This window comes from Phytophthora infestans, genomic scaffold, assembly GCF_000142945.1.
Source record: "Phytophthora infestans T30-4 supercont1.1 genomic scaffold, whole genome shotgun sequence".
NCBI classification, from domain to species: Eukaryota; Oomycota; class Peronosporomycetes; order Peronosporales; family Peronosporaceae; genus Phytophthora; species Phytophthora infestans.
In genome coordinates, this window is record NW_003303758.1 from 2939828 (window position 1) to 2960469 (window position 20642).

Consider the following 20642-nt stretch of genomic DNA (forward strand, 5'->3'; position numbering starts at 1 on the left):
TATGTAGCGTTTAAGCTTAATTAAGGGATTTCGGCATGAAGATACCGGTACTGTTCCTAATTTAGGAATTCTAAATGAATGACACGTCAGGCCGCTAACGTGTTATTGAGGCTAGATAAAAAGAAACGCCGCAAAAATTATCTGAAGTAGCATTTTAACCTTGCAGTGCTTCTAACCGCCATCTCGGATAGGCCTCGCCATCTCGGTCTTCGCTGCTGGACGCAGCTCTGTCTGCTGCGATGTGAGAGAACGACGAGCTTCTCTTGTCAGCGATGCATTTTTCGAAACTTGCGAGTTGGGTCTGTAGCTTTTGTGCTTGTTGTACGCGGCCAAAGAATGTTAACATTTCGAGCAGACCCCCAACTTCTCGTGCCAACGCTGCATTCGGTCGCAGCTCCGAAAGCTGCTGTTCAACGTAAGATTCCTCTTCGGCGCTGCCCTCCTTCATTCTCTTCCGTCTCTCTCGACGAGAAGGAATACCTCCATGCTTTGCTTTTGTCTTCGGCTTCTTGCCAGAATCCCCAAGTGCTTGGGTAGCGTAGAAGTGACTCGCAGTCGCCAATGACAGCGACTGCATCGAGAAGTTCCCGATGCTTGCGGCACTGTTGTGACTGCCTACTGAGCTGACCGAAGCGTAAGAAAGAGCGCTGTCTGCAGCGCTCGAAGCCCCAGAGCGAATACTACCAGCATCAGTATCAGCGTCTCCCCCATTGCCCTGATCCCATCGACTACCGTCGATACCATGCAGCTTGAACAGCCGCTTCTGTTCACGAATGGTAGTCAGACGCTTCCAGTACTTGTCGTACTGTTTCTCCTTGCGTTCTAACTCCTCCTGGACATCGTCGCAGCATTGCAGCACGCCAGGCTCGACATCGCTCTCCACAAGATCGTCACGTCGATGCAGGTAAGCTACACGCAACGCCTCTCCCCACTGCTGATGTGTAACCAGTAGCGCCACAGCCTCATCAACGTCGTTGCAATACTCGACGTAGATTCTTGACACAGCAAGGATATCGTCCACCGCTCCGTCTTGTTGCTGATTATTCAAAAGTTCTTGCGCAAGGGCGTAGGCTTCATTGCGTAGTTTGTCGGGGGTCTGATCACGAGCGCTTAAGGCCAACGCCATCTGCCACTTACGCGCAGCGACGAACGAACGTCGGGCCTTTTCCGTCTCCGATGCCGCCAAATAGACATAAGCCGCAGCCTCGTACGTCTTCTCTGTGTCCAGGAACTCGCCCTTCAGTCTCAAAATTTGTTGACGGAAGTCACGGCCACTCTGCTTCACTGGAGCTAGGGGAAACAACTCCAAGGCCTGGTCATACAGCTCTCCTTGCTTTATCAAGTCGAGAGCCATATCCTGCAGCTTGTTCGTCTCCGCCTCGTCATCACTGCCGCTCTCCTTAATCAAAGCAGCCAAATGAGTCAGCGCTCGCGCGTGGCGCTCAAGATGGACGTCGATCGTGTACTTGCGCCAGTTTTCGTTCTCAAGACGTGCCACGCGATCCAAGAACGGAACGTATTCCTTCGGATCACGCTGAGAATGAGTCGCCACTGTTCGTACCAGGTCCAGATCATACAACCCCAAGGCCTCCGAGTACAATCTATCCACGTCTGTCAGCATAATTAAATGCTTGATAGCACGCGTAGCCGTCGCTCGATTATCAGAAGAGCTCTCTTTGTCAGGGTGTAGCAGCTTCCGGATTCTACCAAGTGCTGCATCAAACCGTGGGGGCGACTGCTTCACTGCGCTCGTAATGAAAGGCAGCAGCAGAGCAGCTTCTGCTTCCTCGCGGTCACTCGTCAGCTCTTGGATTACACGCATAAACTCCCGACACACCGTGTTGACTTTTTCTTCGCCAGCGTACACAGCATCGTCTTGAATGTCATCGGTTGGCTCCACCACGTTAAATGGCTCCAGTAGCGGGCCATATTTCGTCGCCCACACGTCAACGACATGCAAGTTGGTGACGAATAGACAGAGTCTGTCACTGGTAACTGCAGCTGGTCTTGTCGAAAGAAAAGAGCGGACAAGATACTGCGAAAAGCTCTTGATGAATGCCTGAGGGTTGAAGTCAACGAGGATATTGAGATCCAATCGGTGGCGACGACAGATCTCCAACGCCGTCACATAATCTCGCGCTTGGATTTGCTTCACGACTAGTGCTAAGACCAGTAGACGCGGAGACATGCACTCGAGATTTCCACGTGGCATCTGAACAATGACATTGGCTCGCTGACCCACCGTAGCAACAAGCAAAGCCCCGCGTTCAATGGAACGCGATTCGAACTTGACAGCCTGGGAGCCTGAAGCCTGGCTACAGGAAAGATCCTGGATACCAGACAGCGGCGCAATACGAAGCTGAGACTCACGTCCTTGCGTCGTAAATAAAAGCACTGAAGTCAGCGCACTGTAGCGGAATGATGAGCAAGCGGATGCCAATAGTTTGTCATTCACGAACAACCTCGCACTTGAACCTTCAAGTCCAATCACCAAAATGCTACCCGATTCGTTTTGCTGCTTGGTAGACAGCACAGTCATATGCGAGAACGCCGGGGACTTCGTAGCTACTGGAGTCGGCACCAGCTCATGATCTGGCAAGATATTCAGCGTGTACATTGCCCCACTGTGAGTCTGAACAGCGAGCTCGACCGAGTTTTCCTCAGTCATCACTTGGTCATCCTCGGACAGTACCTGCTGCACTTCGCAAGCTCTTCGGACGTCGAAGAGCTCAATGCAATGAACGGTTACAGCTCCCTCGCTCTCTGTCTTCGTGTTCATCGAACAAAGTACCAGTTGATCTCGCCATCCAGACTTCCCAGCGAAAAAGAGTCTTCGGGACTCAGCGTTAAAATGAACCCAGAGCAGGCTCGAGAGCGTGGGAGAATCGTCATCTTGTACAGTGTGCGCCACTTTCACGATCGTCATCGACATCGGCGGGTTGGAGCTGCCGTTTCGAGCAGCGTTCGGTGGAGGTGGCAAACCTGTAGCTGACGCACGTGTATCAGCTGGTGTAAGGTAGTTTTCCACAAATATCACGTCTCCATTTGCTAGCAGCACTAGCAACGTCTCAGTCTGCGAGTCAAAGACAACCGAGTTGATCGCTGCGTCAAATGAGGCTTGGAGAAGAGCGAACGGCGGTGGCACCATCGCACGATGAAGTGGTGTAAGCAGTAGCTTCGATCCATCAATATCTCCCGTCACTGCCACACTCTGACGCTGTGGGTGAGTGCTTGGAAAGGTCAACCGCTCGGCTTCGACGCTGCAGATATCCCACGCAAACTCGTGCTCGTACAAAGTAAGCGTCTGTGCATGTGACGAGCACGCAACAATGTTCAACCGACCGGCGATCTCTTCGTCCCATGCGAAGTCGACAAGTCGATCACCAGTGCGAAGTTGGAGCTCCTGCTTCAGATACCAATGATAATTATTCCTCGACCATAGTTGAATGACAGATCGCTCGTCATCATTCGTTGGATGCAAGGTCACTGCAATTGTATCTGACGTCGCATTCCACCGCACACTACCGACCTGATACTGCGGTGCACGGTACGCCGCCGGGATGACAAACTCGCCATGTCGCAGGCCATTGCGCTCGAAAAACACCACAACGAATCTCCCTTTCCTCACTTCGCAACTCGCAATCAATGCGAGAGTCTGACTCCAATGCAGCACCGAGCCAAGGTCCGGGATTGCGCGTCCATCCTCGAGTCTTCCCAGTGCGTGGAACTCGAGCTGCTCGGTGAACACCAACACCTTCTGTACCACACCAACCTCCACTTTATCATTCTGTTTCCGCTGTGCTGCAATATTCAATGCAACAAACTTAGCGTCTTCACGCCAACAGAGTTCACAGCACCAATTCTCTTCGCTCGGTGCAGAGGCGCTGAGCTTCAGCTCCGAGGGCAGAGAACGCTCGATCTCCGTCTCGTAGAGCACCTCCCAGTCGTTACTCATAACCAGCAGCGATCCTGCACCGGTGACAAGCGCTAACATTTCCTGGTTGCTACTCCATGCGACTGCGCGCAGTCCGCTGTCCACACTACCGACTTCTTCGCCGTCCCTGGTATCCAAGTCCACCGAGACGAGCGCGCCACTGGTAGAAGCGCACACAAGCATTCCCAGCTCTGCAACGTAGTTCATCCATCTCCAGCAGCCTGCGGGTGAGTCGTCGTCCTCCACGAACTCACGCAGATCCAGAAACAGCTCCAAGTCTTTGGATGGAGAGTGCGCATCTTGTTCGTCGAGTTGTAGTGACTCGATACGGCCACTAGAGCGCAAGAAAAACACGTGAGCGTCGCCTGGGATTGAAGCAAACGCAACGCAGTGGTCGTCAGAGGGTGAAGATGCACCAAGCGCCCACACGCGACGCTGAAGCGACACCAAGTTGCGCATTAGATTAGAAAGGTACAGTGACCACCAAAACCACTGATCCTCTGTAAAATACCGTAATATAAAATAGTAGTAGTACATGTTTGTCTTCCTGAGTAAAGAAATGCTACTTTTGAGCAATAGATCATGGAGTCGAAAACCCTGCTCAATGCGCTTTCACCACAACTCCAAGCCTTGGTAGAGGCCTCTCTGGGGGATAAGCTGTCGTCCTCAGCAGCATTGAAGCCCGGTCTTGAGCCTCCGAAGCCCCGACCTATTAAAATGGAAGTAAAAACGCAGTCTGACGTCCCCAGTCCCGTCGTCGTGGACGTCACACATGATGCAGCAAGACTCAGTCCATCGGATCTCTTCGGTGCGTGTGCAGTCATACTCTGGTTTGATCTACTAACCTGACAAAGGCTATTGCCGCACAGCTCTGAAGCACCCAGATTCTCCCGGTATCGTGGTAAAGGAGTCTTTTTTGGGTCGTCAGAGTGCCCTGGCAGTGAGAGACGCACTGACAGAACTAGCGACGAGCGGAACCTTCCACGAAGCAAAAGTCGGCGCTGGTCAAAGCTTACGCAATGACCGAACGGTGCGAGGGGATAAAATCCACTGGATTCAAACTCCAAACGGCTTGAACGCACCAACCGAGAGCGTTGACCCCGCCATTCTGCACCTACGCAGACAGGTGGAGAGTCTTGTGTACGGACTCAAGAAAGTCTCACCCAAGCTGGATCTGCGTAATGTTGTGTCGACACAATTTGCAGTCTTTGTACGTTAAAAATTTGTCGCGTGTGTATGCGTTTGTGCTAACGTGGCTAATGAAATGTGCACTTAGCCAGGAGACGGTGCCCGGTTTGTCAAACATGTGGACACCTACTTGAACGCCCATAGGAACGAGCAAGAAGGTGTATCCAAGGACGGACTCGTCCGTCTAATCACGTGTGTGTACTATCTGAACGACCGATGGGAACCAGAACATGGCGGTCATCTTCGCGTTCATCTAAAGGACTCAAAGCTCTTACCGGCTTATCATTGGGATGTTCCGCCCAACCTCGATACACTACTGGTGTTTCGCAGCCTTGATGTTGAACACGAAGTGATGCCGACGTATCGTGAGCGCAAAGCGGTGACGATTTGGTATTACGGGAAGCAATCCCAAGCTGCTCCAGCTTCAAGAACGGAGACCTCGTCCGTACCGCGTCCGCTTCCCTCAATTACAGGAAGCAACTCCGACCATGCGGAACAAGCATCCGTTTTCGTCGCGATCCCAAGCTACCGCGACTCGGAATGTCGACACACAGTCGATAACTTGCTAGCACAAGCAACGTTTCCAAAACGCATTTCTATCGGCATTTGCTTGCAGACAGACGATGAGGATGACACTCAGGCTTACTTGGAGAGCAAGTATTCGACGAGCCAAGTTCGTGTGCATTGGGTAGATTACCGGGAAGCTGCGGGTCCGTGTGTGGCACGTAGACAAGCACAAAAACTGTATCAGGGTGAGGACTTGTACCTCCAGATTGACAGCCACATGCGTTTCCGGCCTGGATGGGATTGCTTTCTGATCAATGAGCTGGAAAAATGTCCCTCGGCGAAGCCAATCCTGACGACATACCCGCTTGGCTACACTTTGCCGAACGAGGTACGAGGCTGTGCTTTGATGAATTGATGTCTTCATCTCCTAATCAATTTGTTCTCCTAAAAGATATCGACAGAATGCCGTCCTACTCTCCTCTGCGCTTCCTCCTTCGACAGCCTTGGCATGCTTCGCCAAATCAGCAAAATACTAGCAAAAAAAACGACTAAGTGAGTATTTTTCTGCTTCTTTCACGGGTAAAGATATGGCACGGCTAACATGGTGCATGTTGCGTTCTTAGGCCACTTCCGTCGCTGTTCTGGGCTGCCGGCTTTGCATTTTCGTCGTCAGCAATCATCGAGGAAGTGCCGTATGATGAAACTCTACGCTTCTTGTTCTTCGGAGAAGAATCTTCAATGGCTGCACGGCTGTGGACTTCGGGTTGGGACTTTTTCACTCCTTCAGAAGCTGTGGTGTATCACCTTTGGACTCGAGCCTATCGTCCTGTTTTCCAAGAGCTGGAAAGTGATGAGACCAAGCGGTATCGAACTGCCTCCGCTCACTACGTCAAGCAGCTGCTGCGAATTGACCAGACGCCAGTAAATCAAGAAGACACGCTTACTGCGGGCAAGTACACACTAGGAGCTGAACGAAGCTTCGAGAGCTATGAGAAGCACATTGGCGTTAGTTTCTCCAGTCGAGTTTTTCAGTGGCGAGCTGAGTGGGGAGATCTCGATCCGATCCTGTTCGATCTGAAGTCTCATGCCGGCAAAACTCTCACTCCAGCGTGATGTTGCGAATGAAGGTCGTGATCATCAAGTTGTTCTAAGCGTTTTTACGTGGTTGTCCTCTAAAAGCCGTTAAGGGGTTAAGCTCAGCTCATTTGCCGTCCTCAATCAGGCGCTTGCCGAGTGTGAAGTAGTAGTCGACCACACACTTGAGGTCGTCAAGCTTGATGAACTCGCGTGGGCAGTGGGCATCCGTGATACTTCCAGCACCGACCAGGTACGCCTTGCCGTCGAAGTTAAAGTAAGGAATGTCCGTGTTGAAGCACGCAACACCGGTGTCGTAGCCCTCCACAGTAGTCAAGTGAACGGGGGCGTTGGAAGTGTAAAGATTCATCTCTACGCGTCCAGCCACGATTTCCTGCAACCACAAAACAGTAAGTTAGTACAAAAGGCCAACAGCTTGAGTACCGGTGCAAATGCTTACCTCAACTCGCTCATAGATGACGCTGGGCTCAGTCACCAAGCGGAACATCAGCATCGCCGACGATTGCTCAGCCAAAGCGTTGGCTGCTTGTCCTCCATTGAGCAGGCCGATGTTAAGGTCCGTGTTCCCGTATTCCTCGGTCGTTGGCCAGTTTTCCTTCTTCAGGGCGTAAAGAACATCGATCATCGGGTCGATAGCCGAGTCACCCAAGTGCGGGTATCCTATAGCACAAACGATAAGAGTGAGCTCGATATTTAAACCTCAAAGTGCTATCAACTCCGTACCGCTGTGTGCTGCCACTCCCTTCTGCGAGAGTTGAATTTTGAGAACTCCCTTCTGCATCTTCGACATCTTGAGAGCAGTCGGTTCGCCAACAATCATGTGAGCGGGCTTGACGTTGAGCTCATTAGCCTTCTTCATGCCGCTGTGGTCCGTTTCTTCAGACACGACAAAGAGAACCTGAACGTCTTTGCCGAAACCTGCCTCGGCGAGCTTCTGTGCTGCGATCATCTGACCGGCAATCAAACTCTTAGCGTCACAGGCACCACGGCCATAGAGCGTGGTGCTATCGATACGAGGAGGGAGATACGGCGGAACAGTGTCCATGTGCGAGTTGAACAGAAGACGCGGGGTCTTGCTGTCGCTCCGCGTAGCGTACACGTTGTATCTAAATAAACAGCAAGACGCCAGTACGTCAGCATCTACGTGCAATAACCAATTACGAGAAGTAAGTACGAACCTGTCAGCCTTCACAGCAGCATCAGCCTGCGGAGGAACCTTCTGCTTGTGCACACGCCATCCACGAGCAGTGAGCCAGTCAGCAATCGCCTGGCCCACCGCAGCTTCATCGCCTGAGGTCGAGACGATGCTGTTAAGACCGATGGCAAGCTTCACAACGTCGTCACTGTTGACGTCTGCCAGAGCAGCAGCAGCCTCGATCTGAGCCTTGTGCTCATCGGACACAGCCGAGTCATCACTGTTCGAGGAGCTCTCTTGCTGAACTTTCTTCGAGACCGTCTTACGCCACTTTCCATTTACTGCCGTCGCCTTGACGACGCTCGATCCGTTAGCTCCGAAGATAAATGTACCCATAAGAGACGACGGAGTGGAGAACTTGAGCTGCTCCTCTTCGATGTCCACCAATGCAAAGTCAGCAGCGTATCCCTTCTTAATTTCACCCTGTAGAATATAAAAACTCGTAATGTCAGCAAGATGCTCGTTTCTGGCATATTCACTCGATAACGATACTTACCACTCGCAAGTTGAGCGATTCAGCGCCGTTCTTGGTGCCATAACGGAAGAGAAGCTTCGCTAGATCGGTCTCTGCAGTGGAGTCCGTGCAAACACCTCTCCTGCTTTGATGTAGGCGGTGAGCGTACTCCAGCCAGCGCATTTCTTCGCACATGTCCACACGAGCATTGCAGTCGGTGCCAAGACACACACGGTCGGAGCAGCTTGCGATGAACGGGAAGCCATCTCCCAAATTACCCTACCTCAGCGTCAAGGCACAGTTTAGTACAGAATAGCAGCCAATTACGCTTCCGAGTACCATATATCTCACCTCCGTCAATGGACAAATGCACACGTTACCCTTCTTCTCCACGAACTGTTTCAACTCATCTGCCTTGGTCCACGTGCAGTGCACTGCTGTAAACTTCTCATCGATCTTCAGATGTTTTAATAGAAGACCCATGGGCGTTTCCCCATCGTGTGCAGCCTTACAGTCGTCCACCTCCTTCGTCTGCTCTTCAAGGTGAATGTGGAACACCAGCCCACGACGCACCGATTCTTCGTGCAGCTGGACAATGTCCGGTACCTCCACAGCACGCATCGAGTGAGCCACCACACCCAATGACTGAGTAGGATCGCCAGCCAGCTTGCTCAGCAGCGTGTCCATTTGCTTCCAGTAGACGTCGTGCGAGTCGACCTTGAAGCGCTTCTGTGATTCCACCATGGGAGCTCGCTGGAAGCCGCCGTGTTCGTAGTACGCATTCAACAACACAATGCGAATTCCCACGTCCCTGGCCGCACGCAGCACCGTCTCGTCGTACGCGAACTTGTGTCCGTTCTTGCCCTCGCCTGGTCGACCGTGATGGAAGTAGTGGAACTCACCGACACTTGTGATGCCGGCGTCGCGCATCTCGGAAAAGCATTGACGAGTCAGATCGTAGATCTGCTGCTCGCTCATGCCGCCCACGAGCTTGTACATCTCCTCGCGCCACGTCCAAAAGCTGCTTTGCGCAGAGTCTTTCGGGTACGTCTCTCCAAGACCGCGCAAGCCGCGCTGAAACGCGTGCGAATGCGCGTTCACCATGCCAGGTAGTAGCGCACGGCCGGGAAGCTTGTGGACGCCAGCAGAAGCGTCGACTTTGGCCGAATGTTTGACGGATTGGATCAAGCCGTCGGCGCCCACGGACACGTGCATGTTACGCTCGAAAGCCTCACCCGTCCAGGTGAGCTCAGGTGCCAGGACATACGCAGCGGAGGAGCTCGGGAGCTGCATTTTCAACGAAGAGTGATGGTGGTGCGCACGAGGAAGGCGGAAAGCAGAGTGATTGCGGAGATCAGGTGTCTGCGGGCCACGCAAAGTGCGAATGAGGGCTCTGCGCATCGACACAAATGCAAGAGTGTGGTGTCGGCTGCAGCGGCTACTTGTTAAACTGCAACGTCAGTTGATGTAGCGTAATTTACAATAACCTAACTCACGTCTGAGGACCTCAGATTTCTTATTATCAGTACAAAAGGAAGATGGGCAAAAGTGGTTGACGAAAACGGCCACGTCGCAAACAAAACGTGTATTGAATTATGCAAGTGATTGGTCGCTCTTTTTTATTCGCTAAAATAACAAAACAAATCGCTGATTGGACAGATCCCGCTTCAACATCCTTCCAGATGGGTACAGGTGCGTTAATATGATGCACATTTGCATTTTTGCCTCAATCACTTGCTGTTCTACCGCCGACGCCATGAGCTCGTTCCGTCTTCGTATTGCCAACGCGCGCCAGATCGTTCAAGTTTGTGCGAACGGCGAGCCGTTTAAGACCGGCGCGGCCCAAAAGGATCTGGCTGTGCTCGAGAATGCGTCACTTGTCGTGGACAAGGCAGGTAAGATCGCCTTCGTTGGTCCTGCCGCTGACGTAGAGAAGTGGCTGAGCACGCAGCTGCAGCCCGTGAGCTTTGAGAAGGACGTGGACGCTCGTGACATGGTCGTACTGCCGGGTTTTGTGGATGCGCACACGCACCCAGTGTGGAGCGGCAACCGTGTCAACGAGTTTGCCATGAAGCTGGCTGGCGCTACCTACATGGAAGTTCACGAGAGCGGCGGCGGCATCAACAACACGGTGCGTCACACCAAGAAGAGTTCAGAAACTGAGCTGTTGGAGCTGCTGCGTACGCGACTAGACCGCATGTTGCGTAGCGGTACGACGCTTATCGAAGCGAAGAGCGGATACGGTCTCGAGACTGACACTGAGCTCAAGATGCTGCGTGTTTTACACTCCGCATCGACGGGTGACAACGCACACCCTGTGGAGATCGTGTCCAACTACCTGGGTGGTCACTCGGTTCCTGACGGCATGACTGCTGCTGAGGCCACGGAGGATATCATCACGAAGCAGATTCCTGCTCTTGTGCAGGCCAAGAAGGACGGCACCATCTCGCCCGAATTCATCGACGTGTTCTGCGAGAAGGGTGTGTTCGAGCACAACGACTCTCACCGTATTCTAGAGGCAGGCAAGAAGGCGGGATTGGACATTAACTTCCACGGTGATGAGATGTGTCCGATGCAGTCCGGTACCTTGGCGGCAACTCTGGGCGCCCGTGCAATCTCGCACTGTGAGATGCTGACTGCTGAGGATCTTCAGGCTATGGCAGCGCACAAGCCAGAGCCTGTATTCGCCGTGCTTCTGCCTACTACCAAGTATATCCTGAAGCTGCCCAATCCGCCAGCACGCGACATGATCGCTGCCGGTGTTCCTGTTGCTCTGGGCAGTGACTACAACCCGAACGCTCATTGCCTTTCCATGGCACTGACCATGAACATGGCATGTGTGCTGTTCGGTATGACCATGAAGGAGGCTCTTGTAGGCGCCACCATCAACGCCGCTGCCTCCATCAACCGGTCGGCTACTCACGGCAGTCTCGAGGTCGGCAAGCAGGGCGACTTGGTCCTGATGCGTGCTACGCAGTGGGAGCAGATCATCTACGAAATGGGCGACCCTCCTATTGAACACGTAGTGAAGAAGGGAGTTGTCTACACGAAGTAGTAGTGTCAGTTCTGGTCGCATGTACAAGAGCTAGATGAGTTGTGCGAGTTTAAAAAATCCAATCATCTCAATAACAAACCGTGTTGATTGATCCGTTTTCTTAGTAAGCAACCAATACGCACTCGGTGTGATTCAGTACACGACCATGCATAGCGGGTGGCAGTCCGCTGCCCTACTGCGTGGGTGGCTGATACGTGTTCTTCTCATTCCATTCGTCCATCTTCTTCTCGATAAATGCGATAACCTTCGAATCCGGTACGATAAATAGGTGTGTGTCGTCCAGATCTTCAATTACAAACCGTTGCTACCAAGCACACACAATGCGAAAACGTCCATTAGCTACATGAACAACTGCTGGCCAATACCTTAGTAAAAAAAATCAACCTGGACCGCTGTCTCGTTGAGATGCAGCAGATACTGTTTTGTTGCCGGATCACTGTCAAGAACGTGGTTAGTTGTGGGGAGTATGGATAGTGGGTGATGCAAGGTAAACACAGACTAGGGATCTGAATGACGACATTCGTCCATTGCGGAATACGCCACGTACCACTTGACGAGCACGCCTTTGTTTGCGGTCGGCATTTTTTGCACCTTTGAGAATGTCAAGAAAAGAAATGTGTGATGTGGACACACGACATGTACGAAAAGCGTTCAGTGTAGAGCTAATGAGTTAATGAAAAAAAAACGATAAGGGGGAGCATTGAGCCAGTGGCATCGATTTTCGAAGATGCTATTGAGTGCTTCAACACTGTTAAAGCTGCACGTTATGTACATGTAAATGGCTATCGCAGCACCCTACCAAGTATCAAATGCTGATCGCTTTTGAGATGCATAGATACTGTACATGTACCAGTACAATAATACAACATTTTGCCAATTCGCAAATGGCTGTACCTACCTTCACAATGTGAAGCTCCTGAGTCGGGCGCCGTGACTTGGTGGACACGTCGAGCTGGGGCCGTAGGCGTCGGAGCCTTTTGGCGATACTTGCCGGATCCCTTCTTGTGAGATAATGTATTATCCTCACAACCCCTACAGCAGAACATAAATGAGACAACACTTGCTGATGTGAAGATTTTTCGCTGCAGAATTCGTCGAATGTGGAGAACAAAATCCTTGGGCTTACCCCACACAATAAAACGCAAAGCTATGGTGCGACTCCGTTGGCCGACTGCGGCCTTGCCGCTACATTCTAACAGGCTTGGACGACCTAGCGGCGAAGATATACCCGGCAAAACATTACCTATACACATATGAGCGGGATAACTGCAGCCTGCAGTCTGTAGGTAGTCCACTTCTTTAGTTATATAGCGCAGCATGTATCCGAAACGTTCTTCCCAGCTAGACCTCTGGCAGCTAGCATACTACAGTGACTGACTACAGAGTACTGTATTAGAATACAGCATCATACATGTAGCGTTACCACAGCCGTTATGACAACGCGGGGGATCGTCGGTAATTGTTGGCCAGTTCGTCAAGACGAGCAGTGCATTCCTAACAAATGTAGCTGGCCAGATTTATAATTTTACTGAAGAGATAATGCAGCGAAGAAGTGCGAAATCTTAACTTTATCTTTTGGGTAGCGATAAGGTGAAGTGAAGATACGGAAGTTTGCGAAACGTCTGACGTTCTCTCCGCTATTTTTTTTTACGATTGTACGTTTTTTGTACGACAAGCAGTAGCGTTTGGTAACTTGTGGTTGCATACGATAAATTTATCCTGCTGAGGTTACAACTTCAGCATGAAGTGCCAATTTGCCTTTGGTATATAATATCGAGTGAACACACATTCTAGAGTCATCTAAAGTATGTCCATAGAGGGCACATTTGAAGCGATAGGCGATGAGGCATGCTGAACTCTTGGAACCATAAGAACAACTATTTCGTAGCTAAGATCAGAACTGCGCCGAACTGACGGATTTTCCAACAAGCCAAGATTTGGCGTGCGTCGGTTGTGTTGGACTGCACCTCATTTTCTGTATGTGCGTCGTCCGGAAAAAAGTGCTGCTTATCTAATTAATATACAAGTACAGTACACTGTTGATGTATGCCGCAATGCGGCCCGCATAGGTACTGTACTGTATCTCCCGATCTGTTTCGGTTTGTTGTAAGTGCACTTGATTACTGCACGCATGTACACATGTACGCGCCAACTATTCAATTTCCTGTCGCCGGCATTTCTTTATCTGGAGTTGGTTTCTACGCCGTTACTCCTCCATTCGCACTTTCGAGCTCACTTCCTTTCGCAGATCGCTTATGGTGCGAGAATTTACGTTTGTGATCTTGTTGGTTCTCTTGGCAACCAGCGAGGCGCTGCCACCTGATACGCTCTCGAACCATAACCAAATGTCCGCACCATCGCTAAGTCAAAAGGTCAGCTCAAGTCACGGTTTCTTGCGAATTGCCAGTACGGCGGGTGGAGAAGATGAAGAACGAAATAAACTGGGGCCGAAGTTATTGATGAAGCTGAGCAAACTGGCGGAGAAACAGAATATGTATAAGTTATCGAAAAGGATGGAGCACAAATCTTGGCTGTCCGCAGGAGAAACCCCGCAGACACTATTCAAGAAAAATGGCTGGAAGGGGAAAACTATAGCCGAACTGAAGGCAGACCCGAAGTACCTACGATACGAGGGATTCGACGATGTTTGGACAAAAGCACAATACGAGAAGGGGACGTTGTACACACCTAAACAATGGATAAGCAAAATGAAAGAAGAAGAAAAAAGAGGGCAGCGTTAAAAAAGCTGTAATACAGTACTGTAGCATGGTCTGCCCCTGTTCTTCCCGATTAAGATGCAGCAGGACTCCTCCTTCGGTGTGTGTGCGTATTAATAGCTCCTGCCAGGAGCAACGCACACATAACGAAGCGAGGCGTTAAAGCAACCTTAATGTCGTCCGATCGTTTTCGATAAGGTTACTCAAATTGACTCTGGCAACCAAAATGTCATCCGATCGTCATCAATAAGGCTGCAATTTTGACACTGGCAACCTTAACGTCGCTAGTTAAGGTCGCACAACTTTTTACAGCGACCTTAACAATGCTCGGTTATGTACTACCTTATTATAAGTTGAGCCTAGCGCAGGTGTAATTTGGCTACGGAAACACGTAATACCTTACCTTACCTTATTATTGTTAAAAAGAAGTGACATCGTAAGACTATGTGCTCCAGCACACTTTAGGATGTGTCTTAGGACGCATTATCCTACACACAGAGTGTATTATAGGATAATGCGTCCTAAGACACGTCCTAAAGTGTCGTATTTGTTCTAAATTTTACAGGGAGATTTTCCTACTTCGTTACAGAATATTATAACTTGTGTCCTCCAGATTGTCCTAAAACTCAAATATTAACTTTCTTCCGGCCTATCTACGTAAAGTTTCATAAAAGTTACTTAACACTCACATTAGCGCGACTTATTGTCCTGATACCATTTCTACCATTTCTCAACCTCCAGCTAAACACCTTGGACTCGCGGCTACTCCTTCTGCAGATAAGGCGCTCGCCTCTCAGGCCTCTGCTGCCACCTACGGAAGTAGTGGTTTGTCCGCTCTGTCAAGTGTGGAGGAAGAGCCAGGACTGCGTCCAGCTCCAACCTGAGGCTCAGGTGCCTCCAGGACGCGATGCTCGCGTCCAGAAGCCGGACTTCGACAGACCATTGGCTGGCGAGCCGCCAGCCCCATCCTACTGCTAATCCTACGAACATATTACCGGGGGGTTTCCGTGTGCTGCTGCCCACTCTACAACTTGCGCCGTCAAGAGCAAGCAGTAGCACTCGACTTTTTCCCCTGCTGGACTTTCCGTCTCTGCATCTAAGCGCTGCTATGACTACTTCCTTCATCGTAATGGTCACCACACGGAGCAATCGAGGAGCGACCATCACTCAGGTTACGAGCGCAAGAAGGGAAGCTGGAATCCCAGTCCGGGATACGAAGAGCTCGCGCGCGTCGGACGAGTTGCAGTTGCCTGCAAGAGCAGACGAGGCAATCTCAGACGAAGCACCTACGACGTCGCATGCGTCATCTTCCCGAGCTAAGCAACAACTCGAGCTCCTATTGGCCCAATTTGGTACCGTTATGACTACATTGACCAATCAGCATCAAGTGCAAAACATTCCAGTGGAAACATCCACACGACGCTCACAAAGGCATCTCATTCAAGAATTCTCAGCGGCTCGAGGACAACCGCAGCGAGTGCCGACGCCGTACGGGTCCCGCCGAGGAAACCCAAGCATAGAGGAACTTATTGCCGGCGCCAGCACACGTCAGAGCGAGCCGCCAAGAAAGCCAAGACCGTCCGAGCCTGCAGCGCAGCCAGTCCAGACCGAGGCCGGGACCGACTCCGCTACGGACGAGCCCATGGTTGGAGACCACAGATACACGCGGTGCATGAACCAGAGCGGACACGTGCAGTTGAGCGCAAGACTTACCGACAACAACTATCAGACGTGGCGCGTCTAGATTTTCTCCATTCTCGACGTCGCACACCTCTTGGGCCCCATCATGGAGCGCGAAACGATGGCAGACCAACGTAACGAATGATAGCGCGGCTGTTTCAAGCAACGACTGCGTGTTGCTCAACGCGAACTTACGATGGGACTTAGTCAAGAGCTACAGATGCGATTTACAAGCGATATTCAGCGTGCTGATCCTATTCTACTGTGGTATACACTGGAAGATCACTTTGACAACCATCCCGGAGTAAATAGCATGTTTCTCAAGCGAGATATGCTAAATCGACGTTTGCAACGTGACGAACGACTTGACGATACATTCGGGACATCGACGACTACCAGCAGAGACTTCGCCGCTCGAGCAAGCAGCTGCCTGAGCAGGAAGCCGTCTCTATCCTATTGTCGAACACAGTGAGTGTGTACCAGCAGTGGTAAACGAGCACGAAGTACGCATTGGACGCGATGAGTCCATTACGTGGAAGCAAGCGATCAAGCGCCTTCGACTCGCAGACCACTCACGCCAAGAGACCGTGTTACAGCAAGGACGCGGTGGAGGTGGACGTGCCGTCCAGCGAGATGTTGCATTTGTTAGTGGCCGTGGAAACGGACACAACGACGGAGGAAGACATCGAAACTCGAGCAGCAGCCAAGCACGAGGCAACAACAGCCGCAACAATCGTCGCAGTCGCAGCTCATCGCCACGTGGGCGGCACAAGCGGCAGAAGAGCAAGAGTTCATCCAGTGCGAGGGACAACATCACCAAGCTTAAGGCGAAGACGAAGTGCAACACGTGCGGAGAGCAAGGACATTGAAGTGGCGATCCTGTGTGCCGCCAGCGTGGCAACAACAGCAACTCCGGCAACAACTCGAGCAACCCGCCGCGCAGGATGATCGATGTGGTTACTTTGAAAACAGCCACTTCGGCTGCACCGAATCAAGCTGAAGGACAAGAGCATGTACTTGGTGTGCGTGACAGCTTCAACTACAAGGACAAGGGCCAGGACATGGTGGAGTGGGTGTTGGATAGCGGCGCGCAGACCAACGTGTCAAGCGACCTTACCTTGTTTACGAAGCTGCACGAAGACTCAGTTGCAGAGTTAGTTTTCGGCAACGGCACCACCGAACGCGCAACTGTGGGCACAGTTCTTATGCAGGTGCTGAACGAGCACACGGGCAAGATCGAGGAGCGCCTCCTTGATTACGTGAGCTACGCCAAGTCGGCTGCCTACAACCTGTCTCGTAGACCAGCATGCAGTTCAAAGGAAACTTCAAAGTGCACGTCTCGCATGATCAGAAGACTACGTGGCTGGTCAAGGACACATTGATGCTGCGCTTCAAGTACATCCGCGGGATATACCGCATGTGGACGCCGCGCCAGAGCAAGAACGTGATGAGCGTCAAGGCCATAGAAGCTGAGAGCCCCATGACGTTGCTGCACAACTGCATGGGCCACGTGAACATGGAGACTATCAAGACTATGGCAGGAAACTATAACTTTGGCATCAACATGCAGTCGTAGCGTTTTGCGACCTATGAATGCATTCCATGCTTAGAGGCAAAGACGAAGCGCATGAGCTACAAGCGCAAGCCGTCTCGCTCTGCAAAGCCCTTGCACAAGCTTTGTGTCGACTTAAGCAGTGTTGGAGTGGATACAATATCGAATTCAAACAGTTTCTATTACTTATCGTCGAAGCTACGAGATACAAGTGTAGATATCTATTAGCTTACCAAGACGAAGCAACGGAGCTGATTCAGAAGCAGATTCGCTAGATCCAGAACCAGTTCCCGAAGGCGACTATCAAGATGCTGTTCTCTGATGGTGGTGGCGAATTCGTCAACACGCAGCTCGAGGCCTTCTGCGAGGATCTCGGCATCGACACGCTTTTATCTAACCCCTACAGCTCGCAGGAGAACGCTATCGTGTAGCGCACGAGCTAGACCGCCTTGCGGCAGGTCAGATCTATGCTACAAGCTACGCAAATGCCTGTTTCACTATGGGGAAAAGCCTTTCTACATGCAATCGAGACGCTCAACAAAATGACGACGCCGGTGTTGAAGGACCAAGTCCCCGTACGAGGCCCTGTATGGAGAGCGACCAGGCCTCAACGTGCTTAGCAGGTGGCGGTGCTTGGTGCACGCCCACATCCCTGACGACTCTCGGCAGCGAAAAGAGAAGCTAACCCCAAGGACGCAGATGTGCTACTACTTGGCTACAGCGAGAAGACCAAGGGCTACAAGCTGCTGAACCTGCGCACAGGATCAGTGACGACGTGCAGAGATGGAAACATGAAGGCACATGAGAAGTACACGGTGAGCACTGTGTATATTAAGCAACTTCTTGCAAACACCTACGCTTACGGAGACTACGACTTACCTGCGGAGATCCCGATCGTGCCGATCCGGACGACAATGTCTACGTACCTGCAGCTTCCTGCAGAGCTTGCAGAAAAACGAGCAGCGGAGATGGCGAAGCTGGCCACTGTTGGCGAGAGCCAGGACCAAGGTGTTGAAGTTGAAGCCGAGTCTGCGACTCGAAGTGGTGACCCGCAGCTACCAAGCGAGGACGCTAAGAAGCCAGCAGCTTCAGTGGGAGGTTCCAAGCGGAAGAACACTAAGGGCAAGAATAAGGTGAAAGCATGTGCAGATCGAGTGGGAGCCTCGAAGACCAAGGACAGTCGACGTGACGCTCACGAAGACGAGAACTGGGAAGCCGAAGTCGTCGCCAGACGCAGTGCAGCTATCTCGCGACCGAAGCGGAAGCGACAGCCATCTGCCCGACTCAAGGACTACTTAGTGACGAATGTGACAAAGCAGAACGTCGAGAATGTGCAGATCCCCATTAGACACAAGCATGCGGCAAGGTCAAAGAAGTAAAAGGAGTGGAAAGCGGCGATGCAAGTCGAGATGGACTCACAGCAGGCACGAAACTTGGGTGCTCGCGCGACGCACGGAGGCCAAGGGCAATCGTGTTATTTCGTGTAAGTGGGCTTACGCGCTCAAGAGAGACTCCACGGGCCGAATCAAGCGATATGAGGGTCGACTAGTGATCAGAGGCTTTCTACAGTGTACAACGCATGTGCATCGACTACAGTGAAACCTACGCACCTGTTATCAGGTTTGAGACGATCAGATGCGTGATCGTATACGCGCTGCAACGCGGATGGGCCGTTTTGCAGATCGACGTCAAGACCGCGTCCCTGTACGGTGATCGCGACGAGGAGGTCTACATGGAGCATCCTCCAGGCTTTGGAGAAGACTCTACGCGCTACGTATGCAAGGCACAGAAGGGTTTGTATGGGCTAAAACAAGCGCCTCGCGTTTGGAACAAAATATTGCACAAGTTCCTGACCTAGATCGGACTCGAGCGCCTCGACTCTCACTACGGACTCTACGCCAGGAAAGTGGGAGGAGACGTCACATGCTGCGCACGGTGTGCGTCGACGACCCACTGCTCCTCGGCCCTAGTGATCTTTGCGCTAAGGTTGCTAAGCAACTCAGTGACGAGTATGAACTCAAATCTCTCGGACCAGTCAAGTATATACTATGCGTGGAGATACTGATCGACAGCGAGCGTCGACATGCGGTATTTTGCCAGCGGCAACATATTACGGAGGTGCTGAAGCGATTTCACACGGAGGGTTGCAATGCGGTTGCAACACCTGAAGCGCTGCGCGCTGAGGTGGTCAAAGATGAAAAGGATGACTCTCCGCCCCCGTACCGAGAGCTCGTTGGTGCACTACAATATCTGGTCTCAGTCTCAAGGGCGGACATTGCGCACGCTATGCGTAATCTCAGCAAGTACCTGTCCTGCTTCGACCACACACACTACGCTACGGGAAAGAGGGTGCTACGCTACCTGAGTGGTACTCAAGACCACGACTTAGTGATGGACATTGCTACTGGGAACGACGTCAAGCTGACGTGTTACACCGATGCTGACTACGTTAATGAATCTGATGACCGAAAGAGTGTTAGAGGCTTCATGGCGTTCGTCAATGGTAACGTGGTTTCGTACGGATCAAGAAAGCAAGAGATAAATGCAAAGATTACAGCGGAAGCAGAGTATATTGCCATGAATGACGGTACTAGAGATCTACAGTGGCTACGTGGACTCTGTGAAGAGCTATGCTGGGAGTTTGCGACTCCGGGGATCATCGGCGATAACAAGTCGTGCATCTATCTGACTGCCAAGCCTGGCAAGCACAGCAAGAGCAATAATAGTTGTCGAGTGCCTATTAGGACACGCGGAGCCCGGCTTGTTTCGTCCTAAAGCTGATTGTGGTGTCCTAAATATCGGTTTGTTTATGAGCCGATTGCTAGTTTTTTTATCCCTGGTTTTAGAACAATAGGGAAAAAAAACTATGGAACTCGAGCATAGGGAGCTCGAGGTATCCAAATTTAGAAATAGTGCTATACGATGTTTTGTGTTATAAGCATAGTTGTCAGGTATGGACCTTAATTGAGCTGCTACAATATCAGCACAACTACATTTTGCAACGTGATGATTACAAGAAGCTCTCCGTTGGGGAAGCTTCAGGATTAAAAAATCCTACTAATCACTTCTCTTCTTCAAAGTCAGGTTTCATTACAGTCATTTAGCTGTGTTAACGACCACGATAATACTTCAAAGCAGGACATTTTTTTAACCTTTTTTTTAGCTGCATGAATTCCTCCATTCATTTATTTAATGAGCTTGGGAGGTCAACTATTCTTTAACGCTTCGACTCGATACTGCGACATTGCTGTATACCAGACCTGTT

General features: G+C 51.3%; 5 protein-coding genes across 5 annotated transcripts; 3 read left to right on the top strand and 2 right to left on the bottom strand.

Annotated features, from left to right (window-relative positions):
- Positions 1–154: 154 nt before the first annotated feature.
- Positions 155–4393, bottom strand: PITG_00575 (elongator complex protein 1, putative; the record flags this gene model as incomplete). The annotated part of the gene is made up of 2 exons (XM_002909116.1): positions 155–3757; positions 3821–4393. The coding sequence occupies 2 exons, from the start codon at positions 4391–4393 to the stop codon at positions 155–157; spliced, it is 4176 nt and encodes a 1391-aa protein (XP_002909162.1).
- A 258-nt stretch (positions 4394–4651) lies between these two features.
- PITG_00576 (uncharacterized protein) lies at positions 4652–6554 on the top strand (the record flags this gene model as incomplete). Its single annotated transcript, XM_002909117.1, has 4 exons — positions 4652–4742; positions 4804–5144; positions 5211–5874; positions 6253–6554. The coding sequence occupies 4 exons, from the start codon at positions 4652–4654 to the stop codon at positions 6552–6554; spliced, it is 1398 nt and encodes a 465-aa protein (XP_002909163.1).
- Positions 6555–6830: 276 nt separating this feature from the next.
- PITG_00577 (uncharacterized protein) lies at positions 6831–9774 on the bottom strand (the record flags this gene model as incomplete). The annotated part of the gene is made up of 7 exons (XM_002909118.1): positions 6831–7097; positions 7164–7384; positions 7448–7830; positions 7903–8342; positions 8416–8652; positions 8725–9504; positions 9550–9774. The coding sequence occupies 7 exons, from the start codon at positions 9772–9774 to the stop codon at positions 6831–6833; spliced, it is 2553 nt and encodes an 850-aa protein (XP_002909164.1).
- Positions 9775–10129: 355 nt separating this feature from the next.
- PITG_00578 (metalloprotease family M38, putative) lies at positions 10130–11428 on the top strand (the record flags this gene model as incomplete). Its single annotated transcript, XM_002909119.1, has 1 exon — positions 10130–11428. The coding sequence occupies one exon, from the start codon at positions 10130–10132 to the stop codon at positions 11426–11428; it is 1299 nt and encodes a 432-aa protein (XP_002909165.1).
- Positions 11429–13683: 2255 nt separating this feature from the next.
- Positions 13684–14169, top strand: PITG_00579 (secreted RxLR effector peptide protein, putative; the record flags this gene model as incomplete). The annotated part of the gene is made up of 1 exon (XM_002909120.1): positions 13684–14169. The coding sequence occupies one exon, from the start codon at positions 13684–13686 to the stop codon at positions 14167–14169; it is 486 nt and encodes a 161-aa protein (XP_002909166.1).
- Between the last annotated feature and the right edge of the window lie 6473 nt (positions 14170–20642).